General features: G+C 39.4%; 3 protein-coding genes across 4 annotated transcripts in view; 1 reads left to right on the top strand and 2 right to left on the bottom strand.

The window, feature by feature from the left end:
• Positions 1-4,718, bottom strand: part of aven (apoptosis and caspase activation inhibitor) — a 34,288-nt gene extending 29,570 nt beyond the window's left edge. For both annotated transcript variants that reach the window (XM_087805273.1, XM_087805274.1), the window contains exon 1: positions 4,523-4,718. In XM_087805273.1, coding sequence (XP_087661399.1) covers positions 4,523-4,702 — 180 coding nt within the window. In that variant the 5' untranslated portion in view covers positions 4,703-4,718. The remainder of the gene's footprint in view (positions 1-4,522) is intronic.
• A 622-nt stretch (positions 4,719-5,340) lies between these two features.
• On the top strand, positions 5,341-7,544 carry chrm5b (cholinergic receptor, muscarinic 5b). Its single transcript, XM_087805271.1, has one exon. The coding sequence runs from the start codon at positions 5,355-5,357 to the stop codon at positions 6,846-6,848; it is 1,494 nt and encodes a 497-aa protein (XP_087661397.1). The 5' UTR covers positions 5,341-5,354; the 3' UTR covers positions 6,849-7,544.
• Positions 7,545-10,681: 3,137 nt separating this feature from the next.
• Positions 10,682-13,617, bottom strand: emc7b (ER membrane protein complex subunit 7b). Its single transcript, XM_087806365.1, has 5 exons — positions 13,284-13,617; positions 11,790-11,909; positions 11,589-11,727; positions 11,436-11,516; positions 10,682-11,250 (listed from the first exon to the last, which is right to left on the bottom strand). The coding sequence occupies exons 1-5, from the start codon at positions 13,517-13,519 to the stop codon at positions 11,089-11,091; spliced, it is 738 nt and encodes a 245-aa protein (XP_087662491.1). The 5' UTR covers positions 13,520-13,617; the 3' UTR covers positions 10,682-11,088.
• Between the last annotated feature and the right edge of the window lie 256 nt (positions 13,618-13,873).

The raw sequence follows: 13,873 nt of genomic DNA, 5'->3' as shown, positions 1-13,873 counted from the left end.
ACCGCAGAGGAAGAGGTCACCAGATCAATCCTGCATGTTTAGCTTTAGTAGTCTTACCTTACCTTAGTGAGGTCAAGGTCAAATTAAAAAATATAAGCAGGCATCCATTTACAACTTGATTTTGTTGCGTCACAAACCATATTTATTTGTATTAACATTGTTCAATGTTTTGAGTATGTGTACTAGGGCTGTGTACTGTCAGGGATCAATACAATACTGCAATACTGTAGTAACAAAGAAACAAAACTTTTTCTGGCTTTTACAGCAAGGAAATGAGCAAATACTTTCTCTAATCAAATGTAAAAGTGTAAGAAAATGCTTCTCAAAATATGAACAACAAATATAAACTTATTACTTATTTTGACAATGAAGCGCATTAACACAAAGAACCTGGAGCAACATGCAATATCCAGTATCTAACAGTGTTTAATTTATTAACTTTAAACTTTGTTTTAAATCCAAAATGAGTCCAAACGTCATCTTTAAAAGCTGGCCCGGAGGAAATGACGAATGTTGCCAACTAGTGGCCAGAGGTGTAATTGCTCCTCATAAATAAATAACCGCCATGATTATTTGAGTGTTAATTGTAAAAGAAAATAATTGAGTGATTGTTTTTTATACATACATATAAGAAATATAAACCGTAAAATTAATTTTATTAAAATAAAATGTTATTTCAAAAAGTTAAACAAATATATATCGATTCGGGAATAAAGAAATGGACATTTCTTCTTTTGATTGGAACAATTTTACCCTCAGAAATAAAAAAATCTAAAAAATGTCTAAACTTTTCTTTGAGCCATATTAAATGATGACATGAGTGAATGTTGGCGAGTGTTATTACACTTTTTTTTTTATTTACTAAGGAAATCAGAGACATCCTACAAGTTTTCAAAATGATATATTGTTTTCTTAAATATATATTAGTTTATGATATAGTTTATTTGACTTCAAGGATCCTTGATATCGATCATCCTGTTATGAAGCTGAAAGAACACCAAACAATGGCCGTGACGAAGCACTCGTTTCCATGACAACAAACGAGAACAGAATACTCATAAATTTGAGTCGATACTCACCGGCAGACAGATTATAATGAGAGCGAGCACACGAGAGCGTTTTTATGATTGCAATCATAAAGACGTCCCATTGTTTCAACCTGCGCTCGCGAGTTTACAGCCACAAGGAAGCAGATGGCGCGACCTGCCGTCGAGCTGATCAATCCACTCACCAAGAGTCGCTTAAATCATCAATAAATGAACGTGTGGGGCAGCGATCGAAGTCATGATCGTGTTTTAGGGTTTCATCTTCAGAACTGGTGACAGATGTTGTGAGGTCAGAGATACATTATTGGAGTTAGAAAATATCAATACAGCAATATATCATGTTATTTCCCCCGATACTGCATCTTTTTTCCTAATAGAAAATAATAATTTAAAATATTTTTTGGGGGATCAAATCATATTGTATTGTTTATCATAGTTCTTTAAGTTAAGTTTGTTACAGTTTTTTAATATTTACAATCAACATGCGAATATTCACAGCGTCTGTGCATTTTTGTGTTGCAATTCCGGCCACTAGATGGCAGTTATAACATCGTTTTAAAAGAAAGAATGAAATCTGACTGAGGACGAGAGGATAAATAAGACTCCAGCAGCTTTAGGACATTTCTAAAAAATCTCACAGCAGTTACGACTTCGACTTGTTGAGTGCCACTAGATGGCAGCAGTAATTACTCTAAATCCGTCATGATCCTGGTGATGCTGAGGACGAGAGGATACAGCGGCTGTTAAAGCTGATGTTTGGACATATTTTGGTTTAAAAAAAAAAATTAAAGCAGTTACGACTTTGACAAGAGTCCTGTGTAGGGTTGCAAAGGGATGGAAAATTTCCGGTAAATTTCCGGAAACTTTCCGGAAACTTTCCATGGGAAGTTAAGCTGGGGAATTTTGGAAATATTCCAAATTGGAAACTTTCCATGGGAATTATGGGAATTATGGGAATTATGGGAATTATGGGAATTTATGGGAATTATTGGGAATTTATGGGAATTAACTGGAAATTGGGGGTAATTTAAACAAACTGTATCATATCCAAACATAAATGTAAATATTTATTTTGTCATAAGCAGATATCCATGCAAGATAATACAAAAACATGACATTTCAACAGATTTATTTGAGTAGAACTTTAGTTTTTATTCTTGTATGAACAATTATTTTAATGAACAACAAAAACATGAATGTTGAGTATATACTAACTCACCCCACTCCCCCACCCAATCAAAAAGTAAAATGACCCCAACCACCCCCCCCACCCCCAAAAAATACTTCACAACTTGCTTAGCTCTCTTTTGTAGTGTGTCCATTGTCTTCAGTGCAATGATGTCTTTCAGGAGAAGATTAAGAGTATGGGCAGCACAGCCAATGGCTGTTATATGAGGGTAGGTCTCCTCCACGTGTGCCCAGGCAACCTTCATATTTGGTGCATTGTCAGTGACAAGTGCAAAAACCTTCTCTGGTCCAATGTCATTGATGACCGCTTTCAGCTCATCAGCAATGTAGGGGCCTGTGTGTCTGTTGTCCTTTGTGTCTGTGCTCTTGTAGAATACAGGTTGAGGGGTGGCAACAATGTAGTTGATAATTCCTTGTCCCCGAACATTTGACCACCCATCAGAGATGACTGAAATACAGTCTGCTTTTGTTTGCACTCTGTTGAACTCCTCATCCAGCAAATGAGTAGATAGCGCATGCCTGGTTGGGGGGGTGTATGCTGGCCGGAGAACATTCAAAAATCTCTTCCAGTACACACTGGATGGCAGCATCAGTGGTGAGCCAGTTGCGTAGACTGCACGAGCAAAACACTCATCTGCATTTCTCTGGCTAAGTTCATCCATTAAATCAAAGAATGCTCTGATACCAGAGGGACCAGGAGCTGATGAGAGGGTATCTGACTCTGATACAGCAGATTCATTTTCCCCTGGAGTGGAACTCTTGTCTGCTGAATGTTTTGAGCCTTGAGGAACTTTTTGGCACTTGGCAATATGTTGCTGCATTTTTGTAGCATTCTTCACGTATGTCTTTGCACAGTATTTACATACATACAAAGACTTTCCTTCAACAATCGCTTGTGTGAAATGCTTCCACACATCAGATGGCAAACGTGGCATTTTTCTGCAGAATAACATAAAAAAAAAGCTTGTAAAAAACTCTAAAGCAATGGCATGAACAGAAATATAGTTGGCTAAACAACTGGAATGGTCTTCAAAATATTTGACAATTGATGTATAAATTCTTGAATGGTTACAGAAAACCGTCTTGCTGGAGTCAGAAAAAACAGCATCAAATTTGAGGTAGCTACCACCATAATAAGATAGCCTCTTAAATGGTCAATGAAATGAAAAATAGCTTTCATTTAGCACCTAACTTACCAGCTAGCTAGCTACTGTGTTAATACATTTTTATTTAATATTTGCAAGTTAAACATTAATACCATTATAGATCAAATATATTTACCCCATAATATTATCAAAACTTACTTGACTTTATATAGTCCGTGGGCTCAAATGTGTGGCTTCAATAGTCTTGTGCTTTGAGCTCAAATGTTTGGCCTCCAGGCTTCAAGAAATCACCTCTGCATGTGATGGAGGAATGCACAGTGCCTGTAGGGGGCGTGGCCTCTATAGCCCTGCGGTAAGCAATGTGCTGTGTGCATGTGATTGAGGAGTGTACTTGCATTAAATCTGGTTGTTTTAGCCAAGACTATGCTACAATATATTTCCCCCAACTATATTTAAGTTCCCTGTTAAGGGCCAACCTTCAATTCTGTAAATTTCTTATTTATTCCCGTTAATTCCCGTTAATTCCCATATATTCCCGTTAATTCCCATGGAAAGTTTCCAACTTTGAAAATTCCCGGAATTTTGCAACCCTAGTCCTGTGGTCTGTAAAATTCTGCAACACCAGTCTCAAGTACTCGACAGTACTACATATACTGGATATTGCCTGAGTATTGTGACACATATCGTATCACAAAATGCTTGCCAGTACACAACCTTGATTTAAAGTTGTATTTTTTGCATGGGTTGACTCCTCTCTGCAGTGATACATTTACAGGTTAAAAAATTGTCTGAAAGAATATTCCAAATAAATGACATATTAGCAACTTAAATGTACATAAACTATACACTACTAAAACATATTGCGGGGGCAGCAGTTATAATAAAGAGGTCCAGACTCCAGAAGGAGGGTTGGGTTCGGCTCCAATTTAGAACCAGTTCTAGTGGTGGGATGAGGGTGAAGCTACAGGTGAAGCACACGTTTTTCGTCCAACTATTCCAGTTTAGGGAATATATCAGGAATATGTCGAATTAAGCGGGAAAAGGTGGACAAGAAGCAGAACGTATATAATAATAATAAAATACATTTAAATTTAACGTGACCAACAAGTCGACGAATAAACTTGTTTTTTTTCTATTATAAAAAAAAAACGTGTTAAAAAAAAGTAAATATAGAAGAGTTACCCGCTGATGACTTCCTCCTGCACGTCCACGACCCCGATAGTGATCCCTTCTTCCCCGGCCTCGGTGGTGAGAACCTCTGGCTCTACCACGGTGCTCTCCACCGACACTGTCGCCATCGCCGCTGCCACGAGCGCCTCTTTTCCCGCCTGCTACTCTCCCTCTGCTCGCTCTGGCTTCCATGACAGTTCCACACGCCGGACACTTGAGCACGTTACGCAAAAGTGGTGCGACGGTAGAAACGCTCCTACCACTGAAGTAAATAGTTCCGCGTTTGACTCTCTTCGAATATTGAAGGGAAAACAGGCAATATTTCAGTGAAACTATATCACCAAGTATTACATTAAATTAATATATATCATTATTGAAACATTATTTCGCTTTTGTATCAATATATTATTAAAAAACAGGATTAAAAGACAACCTGCATAAATACGCCCCCAATTTAGACAAAAAATCATCTTCTTATTATTATTTTTTGTTTCTTTCCTAACCTAAAAAATGCTGAATTAAATATTAAAAATTATTGTTGTTTTATTATTTGGGGATTTCCAATTTAACTTTCTACATAATCTTCAAAACAATCAAATATACAAAGTGTCTTGTCAAGTACAACACTCGGTTTGAAAAAAAATCCTTTATGTAATATTACCACTTTAACAATACTTTTTAACAGTTCCTATTTCTTTCCAGTGCGTGTATTGTTAAGTTTTAAACCTAAAAAAGATAATCATTCTGATTATTGGTGCGTTAAATAACATTTGATCTTTTTCTGTTTCTTTACAGATCTCAAGAAGAAAGTTTCTCTTTAACGTGTGAACTCAAGCTCAGAATAATGGACCTTCCAAACAACACGCTTGGGAATGTGTCGCACATCCCGGTGTCACCTCACAGCCTCTGGGAAGTCATCACTATCGCTACAGTGTCGGCTATCGTCAGCTTGATAACCATCGTGGGCAACGTTCTGGTCATGCTGTCCTTCAAAGTCAACAGCCAACTAAAGACTGTAAATAACTACTACCTGCTCAGTTTGGCATTCGCTGACCTCATTATCGGAGTGCTGTCCATGAACCTGTACACCACCTACATTCTCATGGGCTACTGGTCTTTGGGGAGTCTTGCGTGCGATCTGTGGCTCGCCGTGGATTACGTGGCTAGCAATGCTTCGGTTATGAACTTACTTGTGATCAGCTTTGATCGGTACTTCTCCATCACAAGGCCGCTGACGTACAGAGCCAAAAGAACTCCCAAGAGAGCCGCCATAATGATAGGGCTTGCATGGTTGGTGTCGTTTGTTCTGTGGGCGCCACCCATCCTCTGCTGGCAGTACTTTGTCGGAGAGAAAAAGGCGTCCTTACACGAGTGTGAGATCCAGTTTCTGACAGAACCCGTGATCACGTTTGGGACGGCCATCGCCGCCTTCTACATCCCCGTCTCTGTCATGACCATCCTCTACTGCAGGATCTACAAGGAGACGCAGAAACGGACTAAAGATTTGGCAGAGCTGCAAGGACTCTCGTCAGGTCACATCCCAGAAGGGAAGAAACCACAAAACACTGTTCTACACTCTTGCTTTCATTTCACCAGAGAGCGACGGGACCGGAGTCAGGCCTCCTGGTCTTCATCCAACCAAAGTAACGTCACAAAAACAACCACAAGGTCAGACGAGGCTTGGGCAAAGTCCGACCACATCACCTCTTTCAACAGCTACACCTCCTCCGACGAGGACGAGCACCACGTTTCCGTAGAAACGCCACAGGGATCGTTCAAAGATAAAGGGCAGACCGACAAGAACGGCCAGGCGACTGACTTGGAAGATCAGTATTTTTCCACTCCTCCGAAAGGTAAAAAGTGCATCGCCTACAAGTTCAAACCAGAGTCCAAGGGTAAGACCACTGACTCTCTTCCTGGCCCTCCCGAGACAGAACCCAAGAATGCCTCGCCGTCCTCCTCCACCACCTCCAAACCCATGGACCACGTCCTGAAGAACCAAATCACCAAGAGGAAGCGGATGGTGCTGGTGAAGGAGAAGAAGGCAGCCCAGACGCTGAGTGCCATCCTTCTTGCCTTCATCCTCACCTGGACGCCGTACAACATCATGGTGCTGATCTCCACCTTCTGTGACACGTGCATCCCCAAGTCGCTGTGGCACCTGGGCTATTGGCTGTGCTACGTCAACAGCACCGTCAACCCCATGTGCTACGCACTGTGCAACAAGACCTTCCAGAAGACCTTCCGCATGCTGCTGCTCTGCCAGTGGAGGAGGAGGAGGAGAGGCGAGGACAAGCTGTACTGGTGTGGACAGAACGCCAACAACAAAATGACCTGAAGGGCCAATATCCTGAAGGTGTGGATTCCACGAGTGTGTTGAGCATGAGCATGTTGTAGGTGTGATACGATACCTGTCCGTTGAAAACGTCTGGTGGTTAAAAATGTCTCTTAATTTGGGCAACACTTCAGCCTTGACTGACAGGTGCTGAGACATCCAAGGACCAGAGAAGATGTAACTTCACGATCCTGTCCCTGAGCCAACTGGACCGAGGCAGGGGCCAAACACTGACTCCTCTAGTGCAAAAATGTCCAAACTTGCCAAACCGTTGATCTAAAAAGGATTTCCAAAAGAAAACCTTGACTGAACAATTGAACTTATGTTGCTACTCATTTACAACGAAGTGCAACTATTCTTTTAATGGGCAACCTGAACAACAAATCCATAGAAGACTCCCCCACTGTTCAAGAGGCTGACGTCACGTGACTTTATAAAACGCAGCATACAATCATATCAATAAAACCACTTTCATGGGTCAAGAATTGTTGCTCTAAGAATGTGTCCAGTTGTCAAGGCTCGATCATCTGACCATGAAACGATCGCTCGAACACACCAGAAAAAACGGTGATCGTTGCATGAAAGTTGATTTATTTGAGTGATTTCATTGTATCCTGTGTTTTATGAAAGTAAGTAAGTAAAAATCGTTTTTATTTTTATTGTTGGTGGTATTGCTGCTGCTCAATACAAGGCAGTGACAAAACCCTCCTGGATACAGATGGAACTACAGAACACGCCAACATTTCTTACAGGTTTCATTGAAGTCGACAGGTTTTTACCATCACAAGTCTTCAGGGGGATGAATACTTTTTTTGTAAAATCCTATAATGATGACTTTAAATACAACTACATAAAATGACATCATACTATGATGAACAAACTTGATAGCGTGCAGCTGTGACCCACTGGATGAAATATCAAATTTAAAACAAGAAAGTTTAAGTTGCCTGGAATCAATGTTTAGCCAGACTGATTCCAGATTGACTGACATGTGAAGGGTGGCCCACATTTATAGATCAGTGCCATCAGAAGATTCAATGGTTGGATTTAAAATCTCAATTTTTGGAAAATGTTTTATTCCTTATTAGCGTTGAATCTGTGAAAAAGGGGGATCTTTTATAAAGACGGGGCATTGGCAAACACTTCATAAAACGGGTCATCTGACCATCAGATTATGATATTCTGGCTGAAATCTTTCGACACATTTGAGCTTTCTGAGAACCAACAAAGTTGACAAATTGTCTGGACGATAGCTTAATTGAGGCACCAATGCTTCTGTGTCATCGCGTGATCCTCTGTGAGTCACATGGACGATGAATTGAGGTTTCTCTGTACTTGTTTGTTATTGTCTTGAGGCGCTGTTGTACCAACATTTTTAATTGACTTAAAAGGGCTTTAGATCAAAAATAATATAGAATTTAAAAGGCTACGAATTTATATATATTTAATTTAAAAGACAACACATTTAAAAAGATTGAATGTAAAAGGCTACACATTTTTTAAACATTGAATTTAAAAGGCTACAAATTTAAAAACATTAAATTTAAAAGGCTACGAATTAAAAAAAGAAACTAATTAAAAGGCTACAAATGTGATGTAAAATGAAAATAATCGAATCATTAAATTCAATTGTTCAATAAAAAAAAGTCTCCTTTAAATATAAATATAAATTAAATGAAAAAATAATAAAATGATTGAAATAATAAACATCAATCAATTAAAAAAAAATTGAAAAAACATTTGAAATGTTAAATTCAACCATTCCATATTATGATAGCACTGATACAGATTTTTGGTCAAAAATATTCTCAGTGACTAATAATTTGTTTGCTGTTTATGCTCAAAAAACTGTTACTCATTATGATTTCATGAAACGGTTAAAATTGGACACAAACCCAGAAATATGTGAGTGCAATATATAACACTAGAATTTTTTTTTTTAAATCAATGTTTTATTTAAAAGTTTGTAGAATAAGATCATAATAATTTTACGACATGTTTTTCAGAAAGAAACCTCAATCCTCCTAATCCAAAATTTCAAAAATACCTTTAGGCACGTTCCAGCTTGAAGAACTTGTCTATTGACTTGTAGTCTTGAAACTTCTTCTGCTTCTGTTGTGTTGAGAAAACAGCATATGTTGTAGGATTTTTCGCCTTTTTGCTCGTTTGTGTGTTTAAGCAACTCTACTCTTGATCTAGTTCTTTCAAGCATGACCACTTTCTTTGACTTTTCACTTCATTCATACATTTTAAAAAAGTACCGATCACCTTGTTAAAAACTGCCAGAAGATGCAGAGAGGAAAAAATCTAAATCCCAGTTAGAACGCCATCTTGGTCCAGTCGGAAGGCTGTTCTTGTGTGCTTGTAGAAGGAAGTCGTAAAGGGATGAAGGTAGAGTAGTAATACCACGGACCGGTTAATGTAGGCATCATTTTCACAGATCAGTGTTTAGATAAAAAACAGTAAAACAATAATAAAAAAAAGACATACTGGCCTAAAGACAAACTTAAGTGCATTGAAAACACATCTCAACATAATGCTGAATCAGCAGAGGTTGTTTTTTTTCCCCGCAACAATATGGTGTTTTATTAAATTTCTTTCCAGCAAATTTAGCTGAAAACAAGCAAATCAATGTCTTGTTTTTTTTTTCCAAAGTAAAAAACTTTCTTGACAGTAATAATCAATAAAAAATCAATGATATATTTGTTCTCTCTAACAAAGGGCCAAGGCCAGATGGGACAAATAAAAAGTGAGAACTAAAGTAGGAAGAAGAAAATGTTCCACTGCCGTGTAAATAAAGAAAACATAAAAAGAATCAACAGGAGTTCATGAGATGCGACCACACAAGTTACTGATCTGCCTCAACTCCTGTTCTCTCCGATCGTCAGACACCAGGCCTTTGTTTCTGCTTCTTTGTTTTGTCAGTGCAAGTCTTACTGCCTTAAGTGAACGTGTGGCAAATAGTGAGCTCGCATTGTTTTGTACAAACTTCTGTTGTTGATCAATGATGTATAAAATTATTCAAAACCTGCAAATGCATTGTTGTTTTTGCTGCATGGTGATCATCCACTTGAGTTTAAGCCTCAATTTTAGTCTTTAATCTTATCACATCACTGCTTGTTTTTGGTAACACAACGTTTAGCATGGATGCTAACAATGACCTCTAAATGCCAGAATTAATACATAGATATGTTGTGGATGAGTTGACACAAAGACGTTGATCCTAAAACGTTTTGTCAAATGTCTTAAAAATGTAACAGAAACTTAAATCCAGGAGTAGATCCTCAAAGGTTTGTCTTTAAAATGTGTGAATTGGGTTTTGGGTTTAATGTTACATGGGTTTAATCCTCAAACTTGATATACTAATGCTAACCATGCCATCATTAAAGCTGTAAATCATTTCAACAAATTCACCTAAAATCATAAATTAGATCATTCATTTCTTTCAGTATGTGTGAATGGCTGTCAAAGCGCTTTGTGACCCTGGTCTAGAAAGGCGCTATATAAAGAGATTATTATTATTATTATTTAGGTTCTTATGGTGGTGGCGACGTGCCTGTCAAAAAAAAAAATTGAAATTTAATAAGGACGGTATCAATGTTGATTTACACATTTGTATTTTGATAACGTTAAGCTTTAATACTTTCCTTTACAATCCTTCCTTTGATGTGGATCGTAGCAGCGAATTCTTGAGGCAGGAACATCACAAAGGAAATGTAGCACCACCTACCGGCCATATGGAATACTACACAATCCGTGGACAACTCGTTTCAGTTCAGTTGATTTTAAAAGGACAATGTAAGGCGCTTTAAGTGAAAAAGAATAGTAGACAAGTGTATTATTAGCCATTTAATTCTTTACTCCATCTGGTCTTTTAAATAAAAATTTCAGGTTAAAATTCCATTCACAGTCATCAAAAGCGAACAAGTCTCTGAGTATAGAAGTTCTGTCAGGTAGTGGGTGTAGCAGCAGAGGAGGCGGGTGAGCTCACACACTGATGACACGAGCGCAGATGCAGGAAAAACAGATTCTTTCAGTGCAATATGAAGAAGAGATATTAGAAAGGATATTAAATTTAGCTCCAAATAGTTACAACATACTCAAAACATCTGTTCATAAACTGTACAAGAGACCCAGCGTGAGGAAAAGGACAAAAAAAAAAAAAAAGACTTAAAAAAAAAAAACATCTCGCCGTTACAGCAGGACTCGTGCTTCTTCAAGTCTGGAGGTCCGGTGGAGCCTACTACCTCCGCTTGACGGCCGGTCTGGTTCCCTTACTGCTGCTGCCGCCGGTGACGGCTTTGCTGGACGAGCCCTTGGAGCCCGAGAAGAGTTTGGTCATCAGCTCGGACACGTCAGGAAGCTCGGGGTTGGGGTTCAGCATGTTCATGGACTGCTCCATCTCCTGCACGGGGGAACAATCCAAACGAGTTAGAATCAGGTTGGTTTGTTCTCCTTTGAAGTTTTAGTTTCCTCTATCAGATCATTATACATTTATTAAATCGATTATTACACAATTATTACGATAGTTCCGAATATGGCTTTCAAAATATAAATAAAACATGGTGTCATTTTAAATCATGGATTTACCTTTCTCATCTCTGGGTCATTGGTGTTGACCACTTTGGGCAGCAAGACGATGATCAACAGAGGCAACACCATCATCATAACCTGCAGATCGAGAGCGTTTCATTTAGTATAGGTCATAGAAAAAGCAGAGGTTACAGTCGGCGCAAATCTCACCATGGGGTTCATGAGAAAGTCGGTCCAGCCCCACGTTTCCCTCTTCATGAAGTAGCTGTGATGTCCGCTGGCTCGGAGCTGGAGTGGGTACGGCTGCCGGATCACCTCGGAGGGCTTGATGTAGTTCACCAGACGTGCCCTGAGAAAAGAAGATGGGTAAGACGGGCTTTCTCGCCATCAGAATCACACTACGAGTCTCACCTCATTTTACCCTTGGACGTGATGTCTACGCGCACTGCTTCAAATCTGAAGTTGGGTGTAACGATTTCCACCACGTACGAACCCGGAGGAACATCATTGACGGTGAAACTGCCGTCAGTCCTGCAGGCCAGAACGACACACTTTATACAAAGAACGGCATTTTTTAAAACATTTTTTTTACAGACTCAGCATGTTGTTTAGAACTCAAGAAGGAAGAACATCATCGCTAAACAGACTTTTGACAATATTCATGGGGCCCTCATGAGATCAACAATCATGTTTTATTTTGCTTGGTGACCCCTTATGACTTGTAAAATGTGGCCCCTGAGGAAATTTAATTCCCAACCACTGGATTATAACTTCCTTTCTTAACTTAGATCAAATTGAATTTTTAGACAGCAGCAAAGACTCAACAGCGACAATAAAATTGCTTCGATATTAATGTCACATTACTGATTCAATTATCTTTTAACATACAGTGTGGGAGCTCCGACAGGAACATGTTAGGTTATTAGAGATTAGGAGGCTACACGGGTTCATGTAGCACAAGCTAACAACGCTAACTTAGTGATGTAGCCATTCCTATGTCCAAGGTCCTTATAATCAGTTTGTCGTAGCTAGTGCCATGTTCATTCGGGTTGTGTGTTGCATGACCTCGAGAGACAGTGACCGGCTGGACAGGCTGATCGGGAAATGTTTGTCTGTAATGGGGGAAAAGTGTGGACTCTTGTGGGAGCAGTGCTGGAGAAAAGGATGAAGGCTATTTTGCATACCAAGTAACCCTTGAAGAGGGTGTCACTATGGCAGCTCAGAAGAGTAACTGCAACAACAGGCTCCTCTCCACGCACTGTAGAATGGAACGTTTTAAGAAATCTATTGTTTGTTCTGCCATTATATGTTACAACAGATCTCTCCTTCATGCTTACCATGGACTTTTAACTTTTTGTTAGCAATTTTTGAATTATTAATTCATGTCTTTTTATGTTTTGCATGTATTTATTTGATTGGTTTTACATGCATGGATGGTTGGATGCATTATTGCTGCAGGATCATTTCTCCTTCGGGGATCAATAAAGTACCTATCTATCTATATATGTTGGATACAACTGTATCACCTGAGGATAAAACCTTATCTAGCATCTACTGTATAAAGTGGTCTGAAGCCAGATCAACAAACATAGTGAGGAAAATACATGAAGATGTTCATTTAAGGCTCACAGTATACAATTTCACACGCAGTCATTTTAAAAAGAACCTTGTGTTACTTGGCACAATAGAAATATATACATCCCGAATTTAGATTTCGAACAGAACCAATGGTGTCACCTAGTTAACTCAAAGGTGTAACTGTGCTGTATCACATCTTAAATACCAACTTCCGTTCAAAAACATACTTTATATACCGGTCTGATGCTAAAGTTAGCTTAGCAATACATGCTAATGCTACACGGCGCAGCTAAGTGTGTCGCGTACCAACATGTCAACGTCTCTTACCTCATAAAACCAACATATTCTTCTCCCTCGACCATGACCCGCGCCGTCGACACCCAGTCCTGAGTTTTAACTCCGGAAACTATTGCTCTGCCCTCGATTTTAAAGCGATCGCCGTTGCTCTGTGTGCTGACACCTGCGCCGGGCCCGCTCTCCAGGTCGGTGAAGCTCAGCGCGGCGGCGACGAGCGAGGCCTGCATGACAGCCCATAATAACGCGACTCTCTCGGTTAATAACATCGTCTGTTGTCGCGTGGTCGAATGAAAGTAAGCTTGAGGTGCCCGGACATTAAACTGAGTGCGGATATGGAGGCGACGATCAGCTGGCACTGCGGAAAATGACGTCACAAACAAAACTTTATTGGTCTGTCAACGGTTAACAATCTGGATCGCCTGTAATGGTTAACGTTCCTTTTGTCATACGAATTTAATTTGGAATTTATTATAATTCGCTTGAGAGCGATCGCCGATGCTGTGAGGGTTATAAATCAATTAATATATAGTAAAATGTTTTTTTTTTAAAGAAAAACAAGTAACCAATCACATCAACGAGCCGTCGGGCCCGAGCAACTGCGGAAAATGCCGAGCGTCACA

This window comes from Callionymus lyra, chromosome 13 (assembly GCF_982586985.1).
Source record: "Callionymus lyra chromosome 13, fCalLyr1.hap1.1, whole genome shotgun sequence".
Taxonomy (NCBI): domain Eukaryota; kingdom Metazoa; phylum Chordata; class Actinopteri; order Syngnathiformes; family Callionymidae; genus Callionymus; species Callionymus lyra.
This window is presented reverse-complemented; position numbering and strand designations above follow the sequence as displayed.

Excerpts from the sequence above, each read along its gene's own strand:
- chrm5b (XM_087805271.1), top strand. The coding sequence starts at position 5,355 with ATGGACCTTCCAAACAACACGCTTGGGAATGTGTCGCACATCCCGGTG.
- emc7b (XM_087806365.1), bottom strand. The coding sequence starts at position 13,519 with ATGTTATTAACCGAGAGAGTCGCGTTATTATGGGCTGTCATGCAGGCC. Across the intron at positions 11,910-13,283 it reads GAATATGTTGGTTTTATGAG|GACTGACGGCAGTTTCACCG; the intron begins GTAAGAGACGTT and ends TCTGGCCTGCAG. Across the intron at positions 11,517-11,588 it reads ACTTTCTCATGAACCCCATG|GTTATGATGATGGTGTTGCC; the intron begins GTGAGATTTGCG and ends CTCGATCTGCAG.